Source organism: Ambystoma mexicanum, chromosome 1q, assembly GCF_040938575.1.
Source record: "Ambystoma mexicanum isolate Mex_15411 chromosome 1q, UKY_AmexF1_1, whole genome shotgun sequence".
Taxonomy (NCBI): domain Eukaryota; kingdom Metazoa; phylum Chordata; class Amphibia; order Caudata; family Ambystomatidae; genus Ambystoma; species Ambystoma mexicanum.
Genome location: NC_090922.1, coordinates 1001778991 through 1001806350, shown reverse-complemented (window position 1 = coordinate 1001806350; position 27360 = coordinate 1001778991). Strand labels below are relative to the sequence as shown.

At 43.0% G+C, this 27360-nt stretch overlaps 1 protein-coding gene across 1 annotated transcript in view; it reads left to right on the top strand.

Moving 5' to 3' along the window:
- Positions 1 to 27360, top strand: part of AK5 (adenylate kinase 5) — a 3278219-nt gene that overhangs the window by 1935546 nt on the left and 1315313 nt on the right. The window contains exon 7 of the mRNA XM_069641673.1: positions 12846 to 12936. Coding sequence (XP_069497774.1) covers positions 12846 to 12936 — 91 coding nt within the window. The remainder of the gene's footprint in view (positions 1 to 12845; positions 12937 to 27360) is intronic.

Here is a 27360-nt window from a genome sequence, read left to right as displayed (position 1 = left end):
AGTGTAACCCAGGTTACTTAAGGCCGAATGAGCAGAAATTCACATTCTAGTAAAACGAGAAGAGACGGCTAAATCGAAACTCAGCAGATGCAACTCGTGCCAGGAGAGCCAAGGTCATACCAATAGAAGGAACAAAAAGTAGCTACATATAATTGAAGCTTAAGAACAAAACATCCTGTCTCTGAAAGGTCAAGATAAGGAGGCATAGGCAGGTGGCAAGCCGAATAAGAATCAAATGCACAAATGGAGAGAAACTAGACAAATTCATGGTGTGGGAAGCATGTGACCATCCGAGCGAGGAGAAGCACGAGTTCACACCTGCGCTTGGCATCTGCCCAGGAAGAGATATCAGAACTTTCTCAGACAGAAGATGCAGTTTCGAGGCCAACCACAGTAACATAATTAACACATAGTTGTTCAACTGATGATTGATTGTAACCTTAATTGGAGGAAGGCCGGGTAACTGAAGGGCACCCTGCACCTGGCTCACCATTCTGTGTGCTGCTAAGCAAAGTGGAAATGTATGCATGGGGTTTGTGCCAACCCAATCACAATGGACCAAATAATCTAGGGTCCTATAGTTAGTAGAACCAATGGGACGTCGTACTTTTAGTGACGTCTACAGTAGTCATCTTTGAAGGAAGGGCTTAGACGCCCACCTGACAGTGTTTACCCAATCCCCTCACTCCGTTACCATATACAGATATAGTACCTATATTAAAGTTACCTTTTCCTAACCAATAGAATTGCATATCAACTTTTGAGTGTTATACGTCAATTATAACGAGTTTTCAGTATAAATGCTATGACTTTTATGAAGCTCATTGGAGTTGAAGCGAGAAGGACGATCGCATCACTGTTGATTTTCATGACTCCCCGTTTTTTGTACTTGTCATTAAACTGACTCCCTTTGCCAAACCATTGAGTTGTCCTTATTGATTGTTGTTGGAGTTATAAATCTGCACCCCCATCCATCTTAAGGGTGCAGCTATCTCGTCTTGAAGTACTTTCGGAGCAAACCTCGGCTCTTTGGGCTGGCCAAGGGTCTCCAGAGTACAAATGCATTTTGGGTGACTCAGCATGGATTTATGGGATTTTGGTAGCTTTCAGTCCGCTTATTACAAATAAATCTCTCTGGCTCTGCTAGTAAATAAATCGCTGCTTATAAATAATCACACTCAATTCAGTCAGTGAGTATATCTCCCCTATGCTGTAAGTAATCACTTATTAGAAGGTCGGTGAATAACACCAATGTGTGTTCCTGGCTGTTTTGCAAGAGATCAAAGAGCATTTTGAGAACATAAGTATGGCACCATTTTTAGATTTGACAACTGAGAATATGATTGTGAGTGAAGTGTGAAACACGGTGTGTCTGGGGCTCGTTTTCTTGTCACATCAATTTCCCTAACTGTAAAATGTCTGCAAACCATACGCCATATACACTAAGCTAGACAGCCTCAGGTTATAGACTTCATATGCTGTGCTTCAGAGGAGGATGACATCTAGTTTCCCTAAATTCATTCTTGTAAAGCGTATAGCGAGTCCCAGTCTCCTGAAGTGTGTTTCTACATGCACGCCCAGGAGGAGTCATATCAGCTGCTTATTAGTGGACAGCAGAGGTAGTACTGGCTCAGGAGCAGTTTTTGGAAATGGCCTGGATCCAACCGGAACTAGCCCTGCCCCACTTTAAGCACTGATTATATAAAACAAGATGTGTATGTAGGATGTGAATGAGATGTCCATGTCTCTCGTGTTGATAGCTAAAACCAACGACGCGCTACCTGTGCAGCGGCAGAGCGAGCATTCACAAGGGCACACTTTAGTGGGGCGACAAACAGAGGTGACTTGGTGGTTGGGGCTTTGTGAGAAGCAACAAGGCACTCATGCTCGGGAGGAACTCTGCAACAATTGAGTATGCCAATGTTGATGAGTGAAATGTCGAGTTACATATGAAAGAAACATATGCTTGTGGGTTCATAACTTGTGTACACAATCCTCAACCACATTTCCGGATACAAGTTTAATAGTACCATTAAAAGCAGTACAATCGGTGAATGTATATCAGCAGGAAATAGGAGAGATGGCCGTAGTGCCCGGCTGACCAGCATGGACAGGTACAAGTGGCCTTGGGCTAACATGAGTCTTCCGTACCCGTGAGTTGCGGTCTGATTATGCAGAGAGAGGTGCAGCCCATATTTTGCTAGGTATTGGACTTTTACTATGGTGTGCCTGATGTGTGTAAAAAGTGATGTCCACAGGGAAGGAAATGTGCATAGGAGACGGAATACCCAGCAAGCAGGGATAAAAACGATCTAGATTTAAAACCAGTAAGTAGTCAATTAGTATAAAAGCATTGAAATCTCAAAAGTAATGCAATCTGAAATCTATATCAATGTGCGGTTCAAGCAACGCGGGTTCAGTAGCAAATAGTGTGCTTATTAATCATGCACACTCCCGTGAAAGTAGAAAGTACCTAAAGCACAATAATTATGTGGCAGGGTTGAGATTTCATCAATTTAACCGCGGACTGTGTGGCCATGAAACCTTTCTGGAATTTGCCTGGGCAGAGAAAGTGGAAAAAGCAAGCCAAGGAATGTGGCAGGGAGTAAGGCTACATGCTACCCCATGAAAACACATGGCGGTCATATTAAAACATGTGCTAATTGCATGTTGGAGAACACTAACACTTGCAGTTACGTGTTGTTGTGCATGCCCATTTTTAAATTTTACACAGGTAAACATTAAAAGAAGGCAACATTGCCTTTACTCAAAAACACCACATGCAAATTCCGCTTTGCAGACAGTGGGCCTCATTACGAGGTTGGACGTAGCCTTGCCGGTTTATGGAGGTAGCCCAGCCAGACCCGGTAATTGCCCTTTTGCGGGTGCCGGGGCCTGTACATCCCCATTCCCATTTGAGCTCCCATAGGCCTCAATGGGAATGGGGAGGGTGGTATTAATGGTACCATTACGGTACTGTTGCTACCATCAAGTTCTGGTCGCTGGTGCCGGTGCGGCCACCAGGTCAGACCTGGTGGCTGCAAGGGCACCCGCGAGCAGAACTCCTAGTATGGTGGTACGGTAGCAACGGTGCCGGTAGCGATACCGACGCTGTTGTTGCCTTGCCACCATAGTCGTAATGTGGCCCAGTGTTTACTAATGGATTCCTGTAGAACCTACCTGTTCATTAGCAGGTGCTACTGTGAGCCAGAATCCATAGGAATCCGTTTGTGTAATGCCTACTTAAAAATAACATGTATGTGTTACACGCTGCACTTTTCCAAGACGTAGGAGTAAAGCAAGGTGCAAATGCAAACTCTGCTTCTTGCCCCTTCTCCACCTGGGAAGGTCAAAATGGTCTGGAACAGAAAATCAAGGCATAAACACATGACTCCTTGCATTTACTCCTCGTTTTATCACTCTTCCTAGTTTCAAAGGACCCCCATTGAGCACTGGGGCCGTTACTGTGAGTCTTTATTCTCGGATTATAAGGCATTGAGAGTATCATCCCCTCAAGGGCTGGGAAGAGATAATTACAGTCAACAAACAGGAATACCACACCCCAAGAAAGATGGACAAATGTTCATGCAATAAATCACCCCTTTTGGGGGGGTGAATTCCTGAAGGGAAAACCAAGACCTCAACTCATTCTTGGCCGGTTGTAACACTGAGAGTTAACAACCACTACCCGTCACCAAGAATGACCGTATTCTCTGCAACCCACCACTTACATTATGTGAGGTACTTATTACAGGGGCGAAAGACTTATAACCCATGTAAGATTACAATGTATCCTGTAACTGTTTTCCTGTGACCTAAGAATGCTATGTCTATAACTGATGCAAGTAACTACTGTAACTGATTTCTTGAGTAAAAGCGCCTAGATGCCTCTGGGTTATGTGTGCTATACAAATGACAAAATAAATAAATAAACAGTCCCTAATGATATCCTTTGTCTTACTCTTTTGCAACATGTCCTGAGCTCGACACTTGATCATAAAAGCCATCTGAGGTACAATCACGTTAATAACTCCAGCTTCATTCACCGGAAAAGGTTGAAGAATGCTAATAGAAATCTATCTAATGGCATAAAAATCAAGACAATTTAACTTTATAATAAATGCACACAAGTTATTTGGAGAAAATCCCCAAAAGCAAACCAAGACAAATGATTGTAATATTATTCAATAAAAAGTCAGTAGATCCTACAGGGAGTGTGGTTAGCCAATGGGAAATGCACACACATGAGGAAAGATGGCTATTCATTGGCGTGGTTCTCCAGAGTGGGGTAAAATCCAAAAAGTGTTCTACCAATGAGCACCAGTGGTCAGATATGAGAACCAAGTTTGTCCAGGTCAGAAAGGCTAACTTCTATGGTTAAAAAATCTTAGTAGCAAGGAAAGTCACAGGGTTACACTGGACAAGAGCTCTATGAGGTAAGGTAGCCCCTCTGCACCCTAGAAAAAAAGAAGCAGAAAAATAACAAAGATATGGTTGTAGTTTAAGGTGTAGTCAAAGGTATAGTATATAGTATACGACATGCATGAAGGCTAGCGCCACAGGGTCAGTGCTCCAAAGCGCTGGATCCGGTCATCAAGATTCACTTAGTTAGCCGCAAAGAAGAGAAATGAATTGAAGAATCCCAATGAGAAAAAGGTCTTTGCAAGGGCCACATTTGCGTGAGGGCTACACGTTGTCAGATGCACTTGTGGGTGCATTGTTATAAACCGCTCCTCAAGGCTCACAAAAAGCTCTTGCTAATCCCAGCCAACATGAGTGCCTGTCATGTAGACATCCTTTTTTGGGTTGGCTTATATGCTTCTTCTAATCCCTCGAATTGTTCTTTTTGGCTTCACTTCACTGTCATCAATGATTAAGTCAACAAAAGAGTGTTCTTTATCTCCCTAAATCCACTTCCAAGCACTGACCCTTCTATACCTTGAAACTCCCACAGCCACTAGAGTTGGGTCTTGTAGAAAGGTTTCACTAGCAAGGCAGGAAAGTCTCACAGCTCGGGCCTATGCCACTGTTTTCAGGGATAGGTTGTGATGTTGGCTGCGCTATGACTGGTAGCTATTACAGTGATAGAGCTGGAAGGCTGCGCCTTTTAGGGCCAGCTGACTCACTGCAAAACTGCATGTTCCTTATAAAATTGTTCAATAAAAAGGGGAGGTGCGCCCCATTATGAAAATTCCAAAAGCTTCGAACAGTGACCAATCCTGGCTAACCGTAAACTAATGTTACTTACCTTTTGCAACACTGAAATCACACCACCCTAGATTTACGGTTACTTTTTCTTCCACTGCTAAAGCAAAAAGGCAGAGTTCTTCAGTTAGTGGGAAGACGCTCTCCTATTCAAAATGTCATACACAATCTCAAAGGGGAAGCCATCTAGTTGTTGCAATGGTGCTGTATGGAGACGTCTGTACTTTATTGACTTGCCAGAGAACACCTGACTCTCCAGCCCCCGCAGTGTAATTGTTACAACATTGCTAGATCGCCAGGTATTTTGCCGAACATTTTCAGCCGCAAAGACTCATTGAAAAATATGGGGGGGGTTTAAGGGGTAGGGGTGTGTGGGGGATAGGTACAAGATAATAGGGAAGGGGGTTGGGGTGAACCCCCCAAAATATATTTTAAACAAATGTGATTTGTTTTTTCGGCCGACAATTTTCAGCAAAAAATGCAGTGAAAAAATGCCTGCCAATGTAGGAACATAGGTGTGAATTAGCCATCATGTCACTCCCAGAATGAGCCATCCTTTCCTTCCCAGGACCATCTCCAGCAGGGACATTGCAAGGGCATGACTCTTCAGAGGTATGAAAAAGCTGCTTGGTCACTAACCCCAATCTAATTTGTGGAAAGGAAACCTGGCTGAATTTGAGGCGACATATGTAAAGCTTATTAAACAGTGTTTTAGTATCAAATTAGAATTAACTTGACTCCAGATTAATTTGTGTTATCCCACGTTCTCTAAATGTTCTAAAAAGGCAATTTGCAATGTCCTCGAAGCCTTTTCTGTGCTGTGCCTATGAGCCCAAGGTTGAAGCAAAGTGCAGTTTTAGGAAAGAACAAATCTATTATGCTACGTTAACACACTATGTTTAACACTGAGCTTTTAGGCCCAAAGTTCATGTGGCAACCTTTACATGAACCTTTTATGAAATGACGCTTTAAGCGCACATTATAGAGGCATTAGACCACAGTATTGGATTAATGTGTGACCTGAGCTGGGATTATCATTTTCCAGAAATTCAAGCGGCTGAGGTCTAGCCGGCCAAAGTGGAGTCCAAAATGTGTGCAGGATCCAGATAAAAACGTGAACTGTCTGGGGAAATACACATAGGCAGAGGGAATCTGTGCAAAGTACATTACAATACACCTGTGCAAAGATCATTACAACACACCTGTGCAAAGATTATTTCAACTAATAGTTCAAAAGCGGTGGCAACGAGAGTGGAATCTGGGGACGGCTATGCCTTAACGCCAATTAGACATAACTTGAGTCAGGAAACAGGTACAGGTTCAGAAGATCTCTTCAGTGTCATGACATATGGCAAAGCATTTTCCAAAAGATGCGGCAATGATGCTGAACAATTTCTAACTCAACATAACACGTGTGGATTTCTAGCCTCCCTTAGGAGTTATAGCTCCACGTTATATGTGCGGTCATACCTCTAAACCTTTATCTAAAGCAAGGAGGCTCAGAACACCTGGAGAACTGCACTTTTTAAAGCATTGAGTGTCAAGAAAATGCGCGGCAAGTCTCAAAAGATGTTGGTGACATGTAACACCAGCATTGAATCATACACTGGGTATGTTTACCGCTGTGCCTACCTGCTCGAATAGAAAACCAGGCACAAAACTGATAATGGAAGAAGTTAGTAAACAGCAAAAAATTAGAAACGTACACTTGAAAAGTTGGCACTGTTAGCTTGACTTACACACCCTGCATTGGCACAGAATGTTCCCAAATAATCCATCCAAGCTAAGTAGCTAGCATACCGAATGCTGTATGGGACATACCTAATTGTAACATGGTTAATGCATAACAAATGCAAGTGACTCCCCCTCATACCTTTGCACGATCTCTTCTCCCCTCCTTCCTGGAAGTGCCCTGCCTTATGCACAGGCACTAACAATTAGAGCGGTCCCCCAGTCTCTGCTGTAAGTGAATTCATGGAAGTACCTATTGCCCGACCTGCAGTGTGCTAGTCATGTGGCACAAAGGACGTGCAACCCCCCCCCCCCCCAGCCCACGGCACTTCCTGAGATTGTAGATACATGGAGGGTGCATCAAACACTTGTGACTCTGTGTCCTCTAACAGCAGCTAGATGCACTCCATACCACTGTTCTCCGTGCAAAGGTGGGCTAGCCACGCGCTGTCATTATCTGCTGATGCCCAAAAGCAGGTGTCAGAAGGATAGTGAGTCCTCTGTAGACTTGCATAAGAGCTTCCTGGGTGAAGCATCAGAAATCCTTTGGCAGAGATTATTTGAGTATTATCTGGATAGTAGTACTTTCTTGCCATGGGAATGCCTAGAAGATGGGAGTCATTTACACCCACAGCCACCAGGAGCTACTTTTGAGTTTGTATGCCAACTGGTGGCATCCAAACATAACTCTGTGACATTGGCTCTGTGTTTCAAAATGTGTATAGAGGCGCAGTAGGCAGTGGTAAGAGGACAACAAGTTTGATGTTGCTATGGTGGCAGAATTCCAAAATAATAAATAATGGAAACAAAATGGAAATTGTTCTATGTGAAAAAATATGCAGGTGAGTGGGCACAGGAGATTGAAAAACGGTATATTGTATAATAAAGGATTATTTTCTGCATATAGAATTGTTGGTTAATCCCTGTTGGATCTGCAACAAATGCCATGCTCTCTTCTGTATAGTTTATTTTTGTTTTTATGGGCGTCTCCTTCCGCGCACGAACCTATTTCTAGAGAGGAATAACAGGGAATGTACTGCTATATATGCCTCTATAAGAGAACCTGATATGCTCCTATATATGTGTAATTGTACAGTGTCAGTGACTTCAATGCAGTTACCTTATCTGAGATGAGCGTGTCCCTCCAGTGTAGAGGAAATGCAATTGTAACAGCAGTTCACAGCAGGTCATAGAAGGACTGAGCTGGACGGCTGGGACATGTGGTATGCGCCATGTTTCTGGAATAAAACCCAAGTGGGTGGTTGTAAAAACCTAATTAGATTCCATCTCAGGGATCCCCCTGTGTAAATAGTTACAATAATGTGTGGGGCCATTACCGACATTCTACATCCTAGTGGGATCGTGGGAGAGGGGTCAAAGAGGCCCCATACTGATGCTGACACCCTAGAGGAAATGGACCTCAGAATAGATCTAATTAGGTTTTTGAAAAAACCCTAATATTTTTGGGTACGGTGTATCGAAGGGGTGTGCAGGGGTTGACTGTGGGGATGGTGCTCCCCTCGCTTTTTGCGGTTAAAAAAGGTAATTCCACAAAAAATAGCCAGGAAGCCATCATAGATTCAGTTACCTTTGTGTCCCTTTTGTCCAGGGGAAGTAAATGGCTAAGAAATTCCTGGATCTTTCATCAGCCTAGTTAGCCCACTACTGCGTGCCTCTAAAAGGAAATAATGTGCACTTGTGCGCCAATATTGGATGCATGGGAGAACACTACTACAGGCTGTTAATAGAAGGTGCTGAGAAGTATGGCATAAGTATTGGGAGTGCAGTCAAGCTAAACCTGGAGCCTCTGTTGCGTTTGGCAGGATGAAACCTTGGTTGCGAATCTGTGCTTCCTTATTGGTCACAGGCCTTTGCACCAGTCTTTTGCAGATGCATTTACTGACCAATTGTTGAATGAATGTCCTCTTTGTGTTTCTCTATAGGGACACATTTGGAGTGCACACGCACATGTATTCCACAATTCTCGTTTTATTCGTTACATTTCACAGATCTGTCATGGTACTTGTTTTTCTGCACATACAATCATTACGATACACAAATTTATATCATAGATCACAAAAGTTTACTCCTTAAACACGTGCATTCCTCAAAATACTTGTCCACTGAACTGTAGCCAATGATAACCACAAAGCGGAGGCATAAGAGACACAACATTCCAGGGAGCGGGGACAAATACAAACTGTGGAATGTGTTACTGACACAACCCATCTAACCCCAGGCCAAAATGTGGTTTGTGTGTGCATTGAAGGGCCAACGTCTATTACTTTATTTATTGGTGAAAAAGTATACTAGTATTACAAAACAACTGACTCTCCGAACATTTGTTTATTCGCATTGTGCGCGCTATGTAATGAGCTGCTATTTGTTTCTGTCATTCATGACAGCACAGTTACCATTATGTGCTATTATTACTGTTAGGGAGAATTCTCATAAATGTGCTAATTCCCTTCACCTTAGAGACCCCCAGAAACTTTGTTGGATTTTGAGGACATTAATTTTTTACCTGGAAAGAGTGTGAGCCTTTTTTTCCAACTCTTTCATGTATTTTGATGTGTGTTTTACTCTTGTGTTCTTTGATTATGGAGTTTTAGACAACTCCATAGGCATCATCATTGCATCCTCAGTGCAATGACAAAGGGATGTCTTTTTAGACCTTCCAAAAGGTTTAAATACCTTCTCTGGGATGAACTACTGTTCCCCAGAGAATGTAAGGTTAAATTGACTTTACTTGTCTTTTTAAATTCCTAGACCCAGCGCACACTATCTTCCTATAGAGTGCGGAAGGTGTTACCTAGTATCCCCTGTGTCTAGAAACTTATATAGACGTCAAATGCTACCCTTTCCTATCGAAATGGCTGGTGACAGTGATTTTACAACAAACTACCATGATTTTTCGCGACCACGAACACCGGTAGCAAAAAATTGCGGGAGCCATGTTTTTCAAGATAGCACCTTAAGCCCCTTTGTTTAAACAGGAACCCGGTCTTCTTTTTTCGCTTTTTCTTTTTGGAAAGATCCTTCTAGAGTTTGTCTCTGCGCGCCAAAACAGGTTTGGTCCCTTTGTTCTTACGCCTTTGGCGGGCTTCAGGACTAAAGACCGCCTCTGGCGCCTGAGTTTCTGGGATGCGCAGGAAATGAGGCAGGTGCCCGAAACTCCCTGTGCTTAGTTTCCTAGGAGACCCAAATGCACTCTGGCGTGATTGTCTGGCTTACTATCCGGCAAGGACAGCCACCCTGCTGGGTGAGTCAACACAGCTAGGCTGGAATGAAAGGGAGAAAACTGTTTAAAAGGTGAGTCTCTTGGCTTGGAAGGCGAAGTCGACCACTGAAACGAAAGAACTGAAGATGAGCTGCAAGAGGGTGGCTGCCGGAACTCCTGGACCGTTGGTTTGCCCGTTGAATCCCTGCTGCAGGTCGGAATTGCCAAGTTCATCCCGACAGAGAAGCCCCTTCAAGGACAACTTCTTCCTTTCAGTTGATGGGACCAATCAGCTTGTAAGCCACCTGGATACCATTCTCAGAGCTGGTTAGATTAAACCATGGGAAGGACACCAACTTGTGTGCTTGACTACAGCTACTCAAACTGAAGATCTTCCATTTGCCAGCTTATTTGACCAGTCCCTGTACAGTGCAGGAGTCCCCCAACGTCCTTCCTCTTATCCCCATGATTGAGGCTCAGGAACAGTGGGATCTGCAGGAACTGCCAGGAGCCAACGTCTTCAGTTGCATCTTTTCTTCATATTAATGTACTGTGCCAACCCGGTTGAGAGAACTTACCTCTCGCGGTGAAAGTTTGTGAAACTTTCCCAACTTACAGGCCTAATCAGCTTGTGACCCAACATATGATTCTTTTTTGTACAAACTACTTCTGAGAACTTTGAAAAAGACTTAACCGTTTACTACAAGAACTGCTCTTTCCTATCCAAGACACTAGCTCATTGACTTTGGCCTAGGCCTATTGAACTGAATCAAGACCTCTAGTGAACTAAAACTATTTGCACTGCCTAAGAAATTATTTGTGATCTATTTTATTAACTTGTGCCTTAGTACTCTGATTTAAAGTGATTAAAATGCCATTTTGCTCCTATTTCAGGGGAGCCTTATTTACTCAAACTATTGGTTTGGTACTGAAGTGTGTTTGTGTATGATATTAAGTTGCCTCTTTCTAGTGAACGTTTTCTAAATGACTGTATAATAAATGAATAAGTGTTTTACCAAGAAATCTATTTAGTGTAAGTGACTACTTGAACCACTGTGATTGTAAAACCTCTGTTTAACCTCTTTTACTGCTCACAATTCCCTCTTGAGACAAGCCTGGTAGCTCAGCTCACTACCAAAAACTTTGTAGTAGAGACTAATACCAAAGGTTGGTTTTGCTTATACCTGTAGTCCTAATTGTATGTGGTGGTCCCAGAGGGTATTGCATGCAATTCTGTCGAACACTTTAACTTTAGGGCTGTTAGCCCCACCCTCACTCATGCAGAAAAGGAGCAGACTATGGTTGACAACAGAGAGATTATTACTTGCTCAGTCTGCACACAGAAAGATAACAAGAAATTGTGGGCAGGTCAACTTGCAAACTCCAAAGACCCCCTCCTGTGTCCTTCTCACTGATTTGGATGTCTGCTAATTGGCAAGCAGATACATTTAAATGTTGATGGCTTCAGGAGCTGATTTCAAATCTTGTGGTTTACCATTGTCTGTGGGACAGAAGCTGATTAAAGACAACCCTGTGCAGCCTTTTGCCTGGATCCTCTAATTAGGAAAATGAGGTGCTAGGTCATTTTCAAGTACCCTCATTCAGATAGGTGAAACATAATTGCCCCTAAACTATTCTGGTTCCTACGCCCCTACCACAATGTCATGTGAGAATGTGAGGAAGGAAATAATGAACTTAAAATAGAGTTACTCTTGGTACAGGTAAGATGTATGCTGTAATCAGATGGAATCATCAGCAAAGACTTACCGTACTGGCTCATCTATTCTGGAAAACCCTTTATTTTGAAGGGATACCTTGAAGTTGTGGTTGGGTGGTGAAGCTGTGCCGATTAAGAAACATGTCAAAGGCAATATGCAAAGCCAAACAAATTAGTTTAGGCAATTCGTGTTAAGGGTGGAGTTGAACCCTATACAAAATATGGTTGTGGAAAAGAGAAAATATTCACAATGCATGTTTATGCCTCTCTGAGTGGTTTGTATTTCTGATTTTTAGGGGAGAGGTATCTATGTGACATGAAACACTGAGGAACAGGTATCGAAACAGAACGACAAAGAACACTGTGCACTTGGTGCTACACAATTAAAGGACACACCGCAGAGATTTGACCACAACCTGAGCCTCTAATCAAGTGTCAGAGCTGGGGTACAAGCCCATGTCCCCAGGTTTCAAAACTAGCAGCTCAGCCAATAAACTATGCCTCCAGCCTACAGTCCACTATGAAAATGAAGTCTACGCCAGCCTTCCTTCCCCATGTCTTTTTTCCTTTTCCATCGTTTCATGAATCAGCAATTCAGACAGTCAATAAAGAAACCGTAATCTAATTGTGCATGTCATGTACTTTTGTTATGCAAAATAGCTGGTTGACAACATGAAGCACGCTGACTCACATATTTTGCCGAGTTCCTTTGCAGCTGCGTTTATAATAAAGAAGGGCACCATTTGCCAGAAAATGATCTCGCAGAGAGCGATTGAAAATTACAGTTTATGAACATCTGGTCATGTTTTTAGTTTGAAATTACCGAATCTTCTTCACCTTCAATTACTGGATTCCCCTCGTGTTTTCATATTGTAATAGGAGCCGTTATTATCATGAATATTCATCTTGGATTATTATCGCTCAGACTCTGCAGTATGCAAATTATTCAAGACTCCTTTTACTTTTCCACAGTTCGACGCCGACAGGGACGAGGAGGAGATTTTCTACGACATCAGCATGGCGGTCGACAATAAACTGCTTTCTGTCAAAGAACCTGTGGCAGGTAGGCTGCTTCTGTGTAAGATCAGAACATTGTTACTCTTTCACATGCTCTGTTGTTTTCAATTGGCTTTAATGAGCATGAAGTGGTTTGAACATGTGACATTTCAAAGGAGCATTCAGAAGTTACAGAGAATAATGAGCTCCCCCCATTGTGAGGCTAAACGTAGCCGCCTGATACTTTGTTCCTGAACCCCGAATTCCAATGCACCTTTTGTACCGCCACCCACGCTGCTATAAACTGTAAGGACAATAGTAACTAAAACAAAGAGCACAATTTCAGTTAATTAACAATGTTTGCGAGAAAGGAGTATATTGCTTGTCTAAAACAGTCTGTCTGCCGGTGGTGAAGCACACAATGCGGGGGTAAGCTCGGCACCAAAAGCCACGGCTACACCTCACTCCGTACCGGCCTGGACCACCACGCATGCACAGTGCACATGATGATCCTGCTGCTGCAGGGGTGCCCCGAGCTCTGCACTAGGTGAAAGATGCAAGTAAGTGTCTTAATGAAACTTTAATCTTTCACCCAGTGTAGAAACAAGGGGGCTTGCCTGGCTCTTGAGTCCTGCCATCGAAGTGTGCTAGCCAACTCTGCACATGGCCAGTAAGATTAAGCACAGTATTAAAGCCATAAGAAAACACGTTCAATGCAATCACTGCGACTACACAAAGAAATGAACTGATTTATGTCTGAAGTCAGAGTGCTTGAATTCCGACATTACAAAGATATGAAATTGCTTCTGTCTGAAGTCGGAGGGTATGCACTCCGATTTCACAGAGGAATCATTTAACTTCTGAAAGAAAGGAATTAGTTCTGAAGCTTGTTGCCCCCCCACCCAGGTCATGGTGTGGTGGGGCCACTGCACCGTGCCAGTGTTATCTGTACTAATATACAGGGGCGTAATTTCACCAAAATGCCAGAGGTAGCAGAAGTGACATCACAGTGCCAAGCCCCCAAGAGTGACATCACAGGAATTGATGCCATTTAACCCCACCCTGAAGTGACATCACAGGAAGTGATGTAACATCACATGAAGTGATGCAACACAACCTTTCACCCCTTGAAAAAACAGGAAAGAGCACCACATAGCATTGTTCCTAGGTACACTACTAAATAGATGGTTACAATATCACTGTAATGTGATACACATTTCATACACGAATGGATTGCCATATGTAGCATTAATATCAGTGTGTATAGGCCCATATTACCAAAATACTATGAATGCAAGCAGATGTCCAACGCCAAATGATAATGATGTGTTATTATATAGCACTTACGTTTAAGCGCTTTATATAGAGCAAATATATATACTACATCATCAAACCTGTGTTGGTACTCATTCGTCAACCTTAGAAGGATGTATGGCTGAGCTGGCCTTGCTGGGATTTGAACCTGTAACCTGAAGATCACACCCACATTTCAGCAGCAAGTGCTCAACCCACCGAGCTATCTTACGAGCTATAGTAACATGAGCAATTACATGTCTGAATGTTCTCAAAGTCAGAAAGCAAATTACACTCTGTAGTGGACCCCATTACACTGGTAACTGAGATTTAACAGCAGGCCAGTTCATCTGCAGGTCTGGAGCAAAGTTGGCCACGTCAAGCTTACTTTTCAGGCTTCAGATGTTGCAGAATACATACCATTGGGAGGGCTCATAACTGGGAAAGCAGCACACTCATACAGCATCCCGTACTCTGGGCACGCATCAACTCCTACATGCAAACAAACACCCTGAACAGCATGCCAGCTCTGACTGTTCCCCTGGGTGATGCCACGATCACCCTGTGTCCATCTTGCGCACACACCCAGAGCCACCCCGCATGCCAGGCCATAAAGAGTCGGGAAAGGCTTCTGAGCGAATCCACGATCGGCCTGTGTCTAGCTGGCACAGACCTGTCCTCTCAGCATGCCAATCCAATTTCGAGGTCTGCATTCCTTGGTGATACCACGATTGGCCTTTGTTTGTAATGATCAGATCTGTACTCCTGGGTGATGCCGATGCCATGGCTGGGCAGGTCTGCACAGACCCATGCACAGGTTGTACAGTGCGTGTGCATTGCCTAAAGATATTCTCGCAAATGGTCAGCATTTACAATAAAAATTGCACATTGGCACTCTTCGAGATTTTAGCAAAGGGTGTTAAATGGAAATGTTTAAAACCCTGAGTAAGCACAATTAGACGTAATACAAAGGGCCTCATTACACGGTAGGCGGAGAACCATGGCGCCATCAGCGCCATGGTTCATGCCGGTAAAATACCGGCACCGCCTTGGTGGAAAGGGGAATTACCGCCCCATTCCAAGGTTGGCGGGGCGGTAATTCCCCCTTCCACCATTGCCCTTGCCCATTCCCATTTTTGCCCCATAGGGCATAATGGGAATGGGAAAGGCGCTAATTACGGTACTGCAAATTGCAGTACCGTAATTAGCTCCCTGGGTCCCTTTGCGGGTTGGTTTTTAACACCTGCAAAAAGCAGGCGTTAAATTCCCCAACCCGCAAAGGGACCTTGTAGTAAGGCGGTAAGGATTTACCGGTACTGATAAAATACCGGTACCGGTAAACCCTTACCGCCTACCGTGTAATGAGGCCCATCGTCTGGGTTTTTCTGGGAATGTACCCCCCATAATTCTGTAAAAGAACATGTGGTGACATTGCTGTAATAAACAGCATGGCTATTCTGTAGCAGCTGCGTGCAAAGTCCTGCAAATAAAAAGGGGATGGAACGCTTCGAAACGTGCAAGAACATTTCTGTGAAAATGTTGCCTTTTTATAATAAGTGCACAAGCAAATTACACTACACACAGGAACTTGTAAAAAATATTCGCCCAACTCTGGAACAAGTAGGTATGGATTTGAAAACAAGGATAACTGTTTCTAAAACTTGCCCATAATCTTTTGTGAAAAGCAGAGAATTCGATAAGCAGGAGTAGACCTCAGCCAACGCACCACATAATGGCAGAAAACGAGAGCATGCAGCTGTATTAATAGTGCTTGTCGGCAATGGTAAACAGGGCACACCCAGGTTTCAGTAATTCCACAGACTTGTGTAAAAAGTGCGCTAACAATTTCTGTAATCTGGGTTCCAGGGATGGCACCACTTTGCACATTACAAGAGGAGCTTGCTAGGGGCAGGCAGTTTTACTCCGAGAGGAAATAACTAGTTATTTGCCAAACAGTTCTGTGCATGGGCCCCCTTTCAAGCATACAAGATTACAGGTCGACAACAGAGCCCTTCACAAAAAATAAGCCCAAAATCAACATTGAGAAGGACCTGCCCTTCCTAGGTGCATACCACTCTACACGTTAGCCTACACCACCATTTCAGATTCTCGTACTCTGAAGCAAATACCAACCAAGCACATAGCACCAACTAAAATGGTTCTTTGCCATGCAGATCGATAGACACCACTAACGACATATCTGTCAAGCAAATAGTTCTTCTCTCCTGCGAGATGCTCTCCACAGAGCCAGACTGTTGAGCAGAATGCCAAGCAGCACCCAAATGGAGAGGTGATTGTTAGGTAAACGATTCATTGGTCAAGGAGGGTCAACAACACAACGTAAGCGCCATAGGTTGCTGAATCTTTTTGCAAAACGAAACCCCTATCTTGCTGTGATTTAACAGTCTCTGTGCCATGCACGCACCGAGCTGCTGCTGTCTGCTCTCAGAGCTCTGCCCCTGAGCCCCGCCCGATCTCCGGATGAGCTCAGCAGCTGAAGATTAAGAAGGATACGTTTACGATCACAGACACTGTGATGTCGTCGCCGCTCCCACTCCTGCTGCAGCCCAGGCATGGCAGCAGGCAATCTGGAGCTTGCACGCTTTTTAAAATGGTTTGTTGAAACAACAAACTATTTTTAAAAGTGCAACCTCCAGTCCAGGACCACTGGAAATATAGAGGTCGTAAAAATATTTCAGAGGTCGCTCAGGAGATATCAGCGGTTGCTCTCGCGACCTCTGGCGACTCCCAAATGACATCCCTGCTAATATAGCTTATTTCTAAGGCTGATTCTGTCCAAGTGAATATCTCATGGGTTAAGTTCCCACCACTGAGATGGGGCAAGCCTGTATATCTCAGATATGGATCAAAGGCAGGACTGACTCAGCCCTTCATCCTTCGCAGGCCAATACATTGGGTACTATTAATATTGAGACACCAAGTTATGGCCTAAGGTGAAGTCAGGGGCAATAAACAGACCTCCCACAGTCGATAAGGTTTCATGTGCCATACTGATAATATGAATATTGGCTTTAGAATTGTGGTGAATAGAAGCATCTAGTTTATTAGTCAGTAAAGTAAGTAGGCAAAGCGTGACAGTCAATTAATCGTAGTTTTACATGTTAGTATTAAAATAAAATAAAAAGGGTGTTTTTGGAAGGTAACTTTTTTATTGTAAGATTGGTTGAATAAGATGAGTTTTAACATGAGCACGCATTAGGTGTAATGTAAAAGTAAACGGTTTCTGTGTACAGAGGTAAACGTTTGTTTCCTTATTTTTTGCATTTTCACAAAAAATTGGATGTTTCAAGGTGCAGAAAAAAAACATCCTCTGTTAAAAGAAATCTTGCTGGGCAATTGTCTTGGCGTTTCATGAATGCAGGGAAATGCGCTGTAGAGAGAATGACCTAACACACGTCTAATAAAAACAATCCCAAATAGGTCAAATAATCAATGCATGACTTGCAAGAAGAACAATGTTTTATAACATGCAAAAGTACCAGACAGTCCTGTAGAACCAAACTGACACAGAGCAACCCCACCCAAAGAAGTTACATCTTTTATAGCAGAAAACCGCAAATTAACACAACTATGCATAAAATAGATTACAACATGATCCTGCACACTTTATTGGCTAACACCTATACACAATTCTAATTATTCCCTGTAGCTCATTACCCTATTGGTCACACATTATCTAAACACACTCCTCTAAACACCTGACCTACTAAAGTGTCACTATGAAACTTAGGAGTTGTATAACAACCAGGTACATTGTTATCATAATACAGACCAGGTACATTGTTACCATAATATGTTTCTTTAACAGGTAAAACATGCTTGACCATTATGAGATGTGCAATAGCGAGTCCAACTCTGCTTTGATAATATAATGCCTGTTCTGCCCTTTTTGTTTTGACAAAAGTGAAGAAATTGTCAATTCTTTACTGCTGTGCCCAATTATGTTGACCTAAGAAAAGGATCATTAAAACCTCTCTTTGTCTTGCGCTCGGTTAATACCACCAATGGGGCTATAAAACTCTGTTTGGCAACTAAAGACCAACTTGCCACCTGTTCAACAGGGGGGTATTTGCTCAGCGCTTGGCGGTGAAGAGTTAAAACTGCAAAATAGTTCCCAGGCAACAGAATGGGCCACAAGGGCTGTATAATGCCCCGATGAACAATTTCACTATGGTGTCACTGAAGGCACCTCCACTTGTAATTATATGAATTTGAGTACCACATGGAATCCCTTACTGGGTTTTAGAATATGAAATGTTTCTTAGGCACATTAGCACTTTAGTGGACTTTTATATTGGGTTGTTCTCTGCGCCAAGCAGGGTGACCCAATCTAATATGTAGTGCTTATGTGATGATAATTTTGCTTCCCAAACAATTACAGGAATATTACCAATACAAATAGGGCCTCATTACACGGAAGGCGGTAAGGGTTAACGGTCACCGGTAAGGGTACTGGTGACCGTTAACCCTTACCGCCTTACTACGAGGTCCCTTTGCGGGACCCGACCTTAACGGCTGGTGTAGACCAGCCGTTAAAGTTGGGACCCGCAAAGGGACCTTGGTGCTAATTACGGTACCGCAATTTGCGGTACCATAATTAGCTCCTTCCCCATTCCCATTATGCCCTATGGGGCAAAAATGGGAATGGGGAAGGGCCATTGAGAAAGGGGGAATTACCTCCCCGCCAACCTTGGAATGGGGTGGTAATTCCCCTTTCCTCCATGGTTGTACCGGTATAAACTGATTCATAGGTATATTTGGATGACATTTACACTATGATTGTTTGAGCTGTAGATTTCTGAGGTTTTTCTTGCTTTTATATTATGTTTAATGTTGTGTTTTTCATGTTTTTGTGTATTCGCTTTTATGGTAAAAAATACCGAAATAAAGCAGGAATGAATGAACGATACTACAATGCCCCTTCTCATTATACCAGACAAAGTGGAATGCACAAACAGATCCCTAACCTTGTAGATACATTTATTGGCATCACCTCTGCTCCACCTGTCCCAAATTATGGTACAGCCCTAGCATGTCTCCCTCTTTATCACTCTGGGAACCCATGTGCCCATGCATGACGTGATCAGGGCACCACTCCTAGGTCTCATTTTCGTGTATTTATTAGTCCCTAGAGTGCAGCGAATACAGTTCAAAATGGAGGACCACTCTTCAGGTGAGGGTAGTAGTGCTCTAAATCTCCAACAAGCCTCTTGGAATCACATGACTTTAACCTTTAAAGGGCGCATCCCTACCCTTCCTCCCTGAGCCCAACATTTCTTTCCCAGCTCCTCTGAACTCTGAAGCTTAACTCAATTAACTGTTATCTGGGTGCAGCATAAACTCCACATTGAGCCTGTTCCTCATACTTTCAAAAACACATCCTGTAACATGCCCTAAAATCAAACATGCTGGTACTCTTGCTACCTCAGACCCTGGATCTCCCCATTACTGCAACACTTTTGACTCCATCTCATACGCCTGCCTATGTCATCCCTTAAAACAAAACACTGTATACTACCGCTAAATACAAGATACATCGCCCTATGTTTAACCTCTGCAACCGCCACATGAATATATTGTTGCTCTTTCTGTATGGCTATATGGTGTTTTTTATATGTGTCAAAGCAAACTACAAATGGTTACATCGGCATTCTGCTGCACCCAACGAGAACTGCTAGCACTAGGTCGCCTGCTAATTTATTTTTTACAGTTGAAATCTATTTGCCCGAATAGGACGTTGCACTTGCATCCCAACAGCACTCTGCTGTTTAGAATGTTAACGCCAGTATTTATTGACTGCATATCAAGCATTCGAATTGGCTGGGAGGAGGTCAATAATGATACCTATCTGCTAATAGCCATACTACGTGCAATTATAAGTGGGAAGGAGCTGCTACGGGCAATATTGCAAACACAACATTTTTTATTCACTAGGGAAAACATTGGCTAAAACTAGAGATTGAAATATAATCCTTAAAAAATGTTGGTGGTGTTTTGGTGGTGTTGGTGAATTGAGGGTGGAATACTCCCCATGCAATCTACCCTCAAGTTATAATTGTGCTCTATGCGATTGGAAGTAGAAAGAGGTTGCCTCTGCGATACTGCAGGTTTCTCCCTAAGGAAAGCATGCAAAGGCAAAGGTGCAAAGGGCCTGATTAATGCTTAAAGTGGTTTGTGTTAAGTATGGACAGAAGCCAAGGTTGGTACTTTTTAGTGAGTTTTGTGGAAATAAAATCAATACTTGATTCTTTTACATTTTAAAACATTAATAGAAATCCTTACGACATGTTTGCAGCCTTCATTACTGGGTCGATATTTTGAATAATCAAGCATGTATTTGATTTTTAAATAACCAACCAGAAAGACAGTTACATGAATAAATATATTGATGTTTTTTTCACTGAAATAGATCACCAATCCCTTTTCAAAAAGTTGTACGCTATAAAACCAGAGAGAATGCTAATATTACGGTGCTAGATATCTGGCCGTCCTTTTGCATCTTCACTTAACATCTTACTTTGTGCAAATAAACAACTGTGATTTTTGTTAAATGAGACATGTTTAGATTAAAATAAATGTGCACATGTATATATGTGCCTTTCATCCAATCAGGCATATGCTAAGCAAAAAATATATGGTCCTTATTTTGAGCATCTCTAAAACATGTTAAGATCTGTTTTGTTTCATGTTACAACAGCATACATTGGAGCCAATTCACAAAGATTTTATCTGATCTTACTAGAGTAGTATATAGGGATACCTTTCATCAAAGTGGCAAGTGGTCCCTAGGGGTTTGACCGCAAGGTCATTATTGCCCCTTTTTTTAATTTCATTTTAATCAAAAATGTATTTTTATATCAAAAAAGTGATTCATTTTTTATTTCTTTTTTATATGAATGTTAATTTAATTTATTTTTTATGTCAAAACATTTTTGGGGGAATCCAGTTTATTTTATTGCCCTAAGACACATGATATAACTGCAGCCCCCATCATGGCGGTGAGTGCGGGTGAAAAGTTGGTGGGCTGTTCCTACCGGTCTGAGCAGCTGCCAGCGGGCATGTCCGGGCATGTTTCTAAGTGTCTGAACAGCTGCTACCCTGGCGGGCATGTCTGGGCATGTGCCTAATGGTATGAACAGCTGCTTCTCCTCCAGGCATGTCTAGAAACCCATGCAACCTATGAGGCATGGGGACCCTTTTGTGATAAGTAGGGGGTGGTGCAGGGATTCTGAGCTCTATATAAAGGCATCCTATAGATTACGTTACAAAGCAACATGTGATAATGTGTATTTCAGTGTTTAGTGTTCACCAGTTTTTATTACACAGAGATCCGCTTTTACACCTTTATATATAAATATGTATCAAAAACACACTTCTTTAATATACAACACACAACATGTAATCAAATGATAGGTCGTCTTTAAACCTGAAAGGGCCATTAGTGTTCATCCATTTTTATTACATGCCACAGGATACTTTTACACAAAACACAATGTTCCATTTTTGATATATGCATGTTCATAGGTGGTGATCATTTTGTTTATTTTAACACGTGTAACCGTAACAACAGAAATAATTATTCCTAAAGTACATAGACGAATCAGACTACATGATAAAAACAATTTTTATTTTTAATTTGATTTCTCACGCCTTTTAAACCTTAATCAACAATGGTGAAGACCCTACTTTATTACACACTGGTACAGTGATTTCCATTATAACGGTAGCCAGTCGGACAAGTTCAAAGGCCCTTTTCTCTTCAGGGGTGCTAGGGTGTCAGGATCAACCTACAAGGGTGACATCTATCGAAAGAACAGTGAGGTTTAGAGTCCCGGGGGACAGTCTGATGGAGTTACTGGATTCCACAGATTTAAGGAGTCCAGTTTTGGTTCATTTAAATGTTCATGACTGGAAGCATTAACCACCACTGTGGAGGGTACATTCAGTTCAGCGGTCACTCTCATGAACAAATCCCAACATTGTGGTGTCTTTTATCTTGGAAAGGCGTGACTTTGTGACATGCCAAATTTAAGTCAAGCAACTTGGAGCCGTGCACAGCCTGTCCAGAGTACACAAGCTCCCCTTTAGCTGTCCAGGAAATTACTTCTTTCCCTACTCCCAACTTCTTTCCCATCAGCAGCTCAGCATTCTTCCTGTAGCAAGGGTACACCTCTTGAACATATGCATCAATGGTGTATTTGGTGGCAGTTGTAAAGCAGGGCCAGCTTCAGGCCCAGGGTTGACACGTATTAAGATAATTCACTCCGGCTCACCTTGCCATACATAGGCCATATATTTCTGTAGAATGGTGTGATAAAGGGCCAGCTTTTCACATTCTGACATGGCTGTGCGATTCAGGACCACAGTCCTCTAGGAATCCAGAAGTTTAGTCATCATTTTAAGTATGTCACGCTCATCATCAGGGGTACTCAGCTTCTTGATGACGACTCTTTGCCTTTGGTAAGTCTGCAAATGTTTGGGGGATAATGGCACATTGCCTTTCAGGACATTGAGGGAGATCTCTGCAGTGGCATGCACCAAATCATCAGCAGGGGTCAAACCCTAAAGGAAAAAGTGGGGGGACTCATTAACATACCAATTGATTGTGGTGTCACCAGAAATAAGCATATCAAGGTGCAATCTGAAAAAAGTGGGGGACTTCTGAAAAAAGTGATCATCCAAGGCTGCACAGAGGAGAGCTTTTGTACGCAGCCTATAATCCTCGGAAGTGTTGGATTTTAAATGAACTAAAAGAGAAGCATAGGGTGTTTTGGTGGCATACTCAAAACATTATAAAAAGAATTGGAGTTTAGAGGGGTACCTCTGTTTACCCAATACATTAATCTGTAATTCATCACATGGGTCTTTAAACAATATGACGTAGGAGGCATTAACGTTCATAGATCTACAGCAACTGCCCTTCTGAAATACGTTTTGTGACACATAGAACAGGGACATGTTTCTATGATGTACATATTGTGTGAACACTTTCTCAATCTCCGGGGTAATGGTAGGCCTCACCAATCTGGTCATCCACTGTCACTAGGTTCACAAGGTCAAGGGAGAAAAGAATGTCATCTTTACAAGTGAGTGGCATCCCTTCTACACATTTTATAAACAGTATCTTCCTCCATAGCTCTCTACAGATTTTATATTAACACTGTTACATATTTATAAATTAATCCCTTTAACCTTCATGCATGTCTTGACCATAGACGTACGATAGGCGTAGTATGTTTTTAGACCCGCCAACACAAATTCAACAGTTGGCTCACCGGGGGTCAACTCACTTGTCAACTCACCAACATAGCCTCCTAAACAGGGCATAGAGTCAGCCTCAGCAACCACAAACAAACATATTGTTATTGTGATATAGGCACCTGTCCCGCAGTTGATCCATGACATTGTACAGCTCAAAGCATGCATAGGAGGTTGCAAAGCATGCAAGGAACATTTTGTTATTAGGAGAAGTTGTGGGTATTTCTTTAGAATATTTCCAACACACACAAACTGTCTCATCATCTATGATATAACAACTGCACACATCATAGGCCATATTATACAAGTATTTGTACAGCACATCGGGATCAGTATTAATGCATGGGCTTTGTAAAATAGTTCTTTGTGTTCATTTTCCCCAAAGAGAATTAAGACACAGTTTAGCGAGGATGTGCCTGGTGGGGGTCTCCTGTTTGTAACAAGGATGCAGCTTGACATACTGGCAAAACAGTTCCAAAGAGAGTTGCTCAAAATGGCAGACTCCATCAATCTTATCAAGGAGGTAACTTTTTTCATGGCTACCTGCCACACAGTCATACACCATTTACCACTGAGAACCCTCTCACCATCTATATGTCTACAATGACCTGTTTGCTTACTCTCAGTATAGGAGCGACACAGTATGAAAAGTAATTTTCCATCCGTTCACACCGGTAAACCAGGTAGTAAAGCTTTCTTGATGGAAACATCCGTCATTTCACTAGAGCAAAGTACTGATCAATGCCTTTAAAATCCTTGGTGATGATTTGAGAGTGGCCTATTGGGTACCTCTTTGTTTTGTTGACAAATGGGTACAGGCTTGTGAAGTTGTAGTAATGTATTTTATCATCACCAGCTGCTTTGTGGTAGAATTTCACCATATTACTGCTGCCTCCATACAAAGCGTTTCACGGTTCGAGAGGCACAATGTAGCATCAGATTTTGACATGGATACCCAATCATGTTCCTACAATGATGCGTCCCTGTAATGCTGTTTGTATGAAGAGGCCCTCCCTTTCCACTACATACATTAGCCACTGCATGGACGGCATGGAATAACGTTTTTGAGTACTGTGGTAGACATCCATAAGCAATGGTGTTGGTTTAAAAACTTGTACCGATACATAGGCATACAAGACACTGATGTGACATGTTGAAAGGCTTGTAGATAATCTTCAGAAGGCATCTGCTCTAGGGTATCAGGGTTTTTTAAAAGCCTTTGTGTAAAGTCATCTCTTTGACGCTGTTCCTAAAGAGGGTACAAGACTGCCTCAGGAGGTGAACATACTATTGACAATAGGAAAGTAGCATTTTACCAGTGTTGGCGTTGGCTGCGTACCATATCAGGAAATCTGATGTTACATCAGGCATCATCATGTCCATGCCATAAAAATGTTTAACGGACATTGTTTGTACTTTCTGCAGAGTGTTTACAGAATGGGGAACATACACCATGGCTCATCAAAGCCTAGAACACCTGGTAGCTTGCTCAAGCTCATGGGCAGAAAGTTTAGAGAATCAATAAACCGGATTTTTAAAGGGAACACTGTCAACATCAAGATCTTACAGCCCTTTGTTAAATGGGACATCTCATTCTTTCTTTATCAAGCTGGTTCATGAAGTACCTATCATGGCCTTTAGAACTGTGCGCTATGAAGGTGTAACCCCGAAAAGTGGTGGCTATGAAGGTTGTGAGAAACCAAAGGGTGTCTCACCGACCATGCCCTTGGTATCTGTCATTCAAGTGGCCGGGGGAACGGCCATCACTATTAAATCCAGACCCCGGGGGTGGACAAGTGCAGGAACATCATCTGGATAGGGGGTCCCTGGGGAGCGGGAGTGGGGCACCCAGAGGATAGATGTGGTATCCCTGTTCTCATTCTACTGTAGAACACCCTCATTCCATTTTCTATCTAAAAACCTTACCTCCCCCCTTTCCTACACACACTCTGCTACACAGACCAAACTCTTGAAGGGAAGACACACTCACATAAAGCCAGACTCACACCTGAATCCTGTTACCTTTCCCCACTGGGATAAAAGGCAGAGCATGAGAGCACCCGAAGAACAAGGTGAGAAGGGCAACCGAAGCGATCAAGACCAGCAGAATGGAAGGGCAGGAAATCCCAGGAAGGTGACACAACCATGGAAGCAGAGCAGACGGAACCAGGAGATGAATAAAAGGCTGTGGTACTACCAGCTGTGGGGTGAAGGTCACTGCAGAATCCCAAAGGGGCAACTCCCTGCTACTGCAGAAGGTCACTGCGGTACCGCCTTCATGTGTGGTGTGAGGACTTGAAAGGAGGCAAGCCACGCTGGGCCAAAAGCTTTGACTAGATGGAAGGTCTTGATAAACTGTATCAGCCGCTGCCGGTGAGTGACACGGGAGACCGGCTTGTGTTGATAAATGAAAGGGACATTAACGTTTGAAGTGCTCGTTGGGTTGTCGAGAAACAGCGATATAAAGCACACTGTAGCAAGAATGAAGAATGCGTGTGTCATGTAGGAGAAGCCGCAAAATAAATCTGAAGCACTTGTAGCCAAGAGAGGAGGCAAATAGTCAAAGTGATCATATGAGGGTAAAGTCAATGGTACAAGCCCCCCTCATACAGTCGAAAGCCTTTGGCAAAGGGTGAAATTAAATATAAAGCTAACCTAAGGAATTATTAGCCCTGTGATGCTAAATAAGAACTGCAGATACCAGAAGGCCTCGGGAGAGGAGGTCGGTATAAACCTTTGAACGGTATTCAGTATTGTGGGTTGTGAATAGGATGGCATCAGTGGAAAAGTGAGACCCAGTGAGGCGCGATCGCCTATCAGAAGTCTCAGTATTGAACTGACAAGTACTTTGAAGTAAAAGCGTAAAGTGAAGTAAAGTGAGTGAATCGGCAAAAGTGGACCAAATATTTGTTTTAAAAGACATTAAGCGTCTTGAGTGTTATAAGCTAGTAGAACTGGTAAAGTTAACTGAACTGTAATTTGAAGGCTACAGTGAACCCGACGGAGGGATGCCAAGTAAAAGACATTGATTCGTGCGATTCTGCCTTTTCTGAAGAAACTGCTTCCTGATGCCTTTAGACTCAAGTGGTGCTCACAGTCATGCCACTGTTCTGCCTTGTCCCGTGATGTAACATTGGGGAAGGGAGTGCACTAGTTCAGCAGTCCTGAACTACCAAAACCCTTTTGGACATTTCAGTTTGTCCTACACTATTTCGTTATAACATTGTCCCACACCCTTTTGTTATATAGAGTAAGGATTTGGCAATAGGCTTATAGTATAGGTCATTTTGTTTTGACACAACAGCACTAGGTCAGCGTTTTCGTTACTTTGATGGTTGTACCTTGCTCCATCTTAGATTTAGGTTTAGATTAGGCATTTTTCTCACTCATATTCTGTTCAATAAACACCCTTGGATTGTACTCCTTAGGCCTCATTCCGAGGTTGGTGGTAGTCATGGCGCTATTTGCGCCATGACTGCCACCAATAACGGGTCCGGCACCGGTCTAGTTCAATGGGTTCTTACCGGTGTAGTCCGACCTTTGCGTGACCGGTAAGTCCCCATTGAAAATGCCATTCCCCATTACCCATTTGAGCCCCAATAGGGCTCAATGGGAATGGGGAGGGTGTAAATAACGGGCTTGCGTATGTCAAGCCCATTATTTGCGCCCTTGTCCCTTAATGGGTCCCGTCCATAACGCCAGGTCAGACCAGGCGTTAAAGGAGGGACCCGCTAAGGGACCTTGTAGTAGGGAGGTAAGGGATTACCGGCACCGGTCTCCTTACGGTGCCCGGTATCCCTTACCGCCCCACTCGGAAAGAGGCCCCTTGTGTCTGTCGTATTTCTGATTTCCATGCCTTCCTTACAAGGTGCTTGAGAAATCGTGTATGCAACTATCTCCCTTAAACTCCCAAGAACAG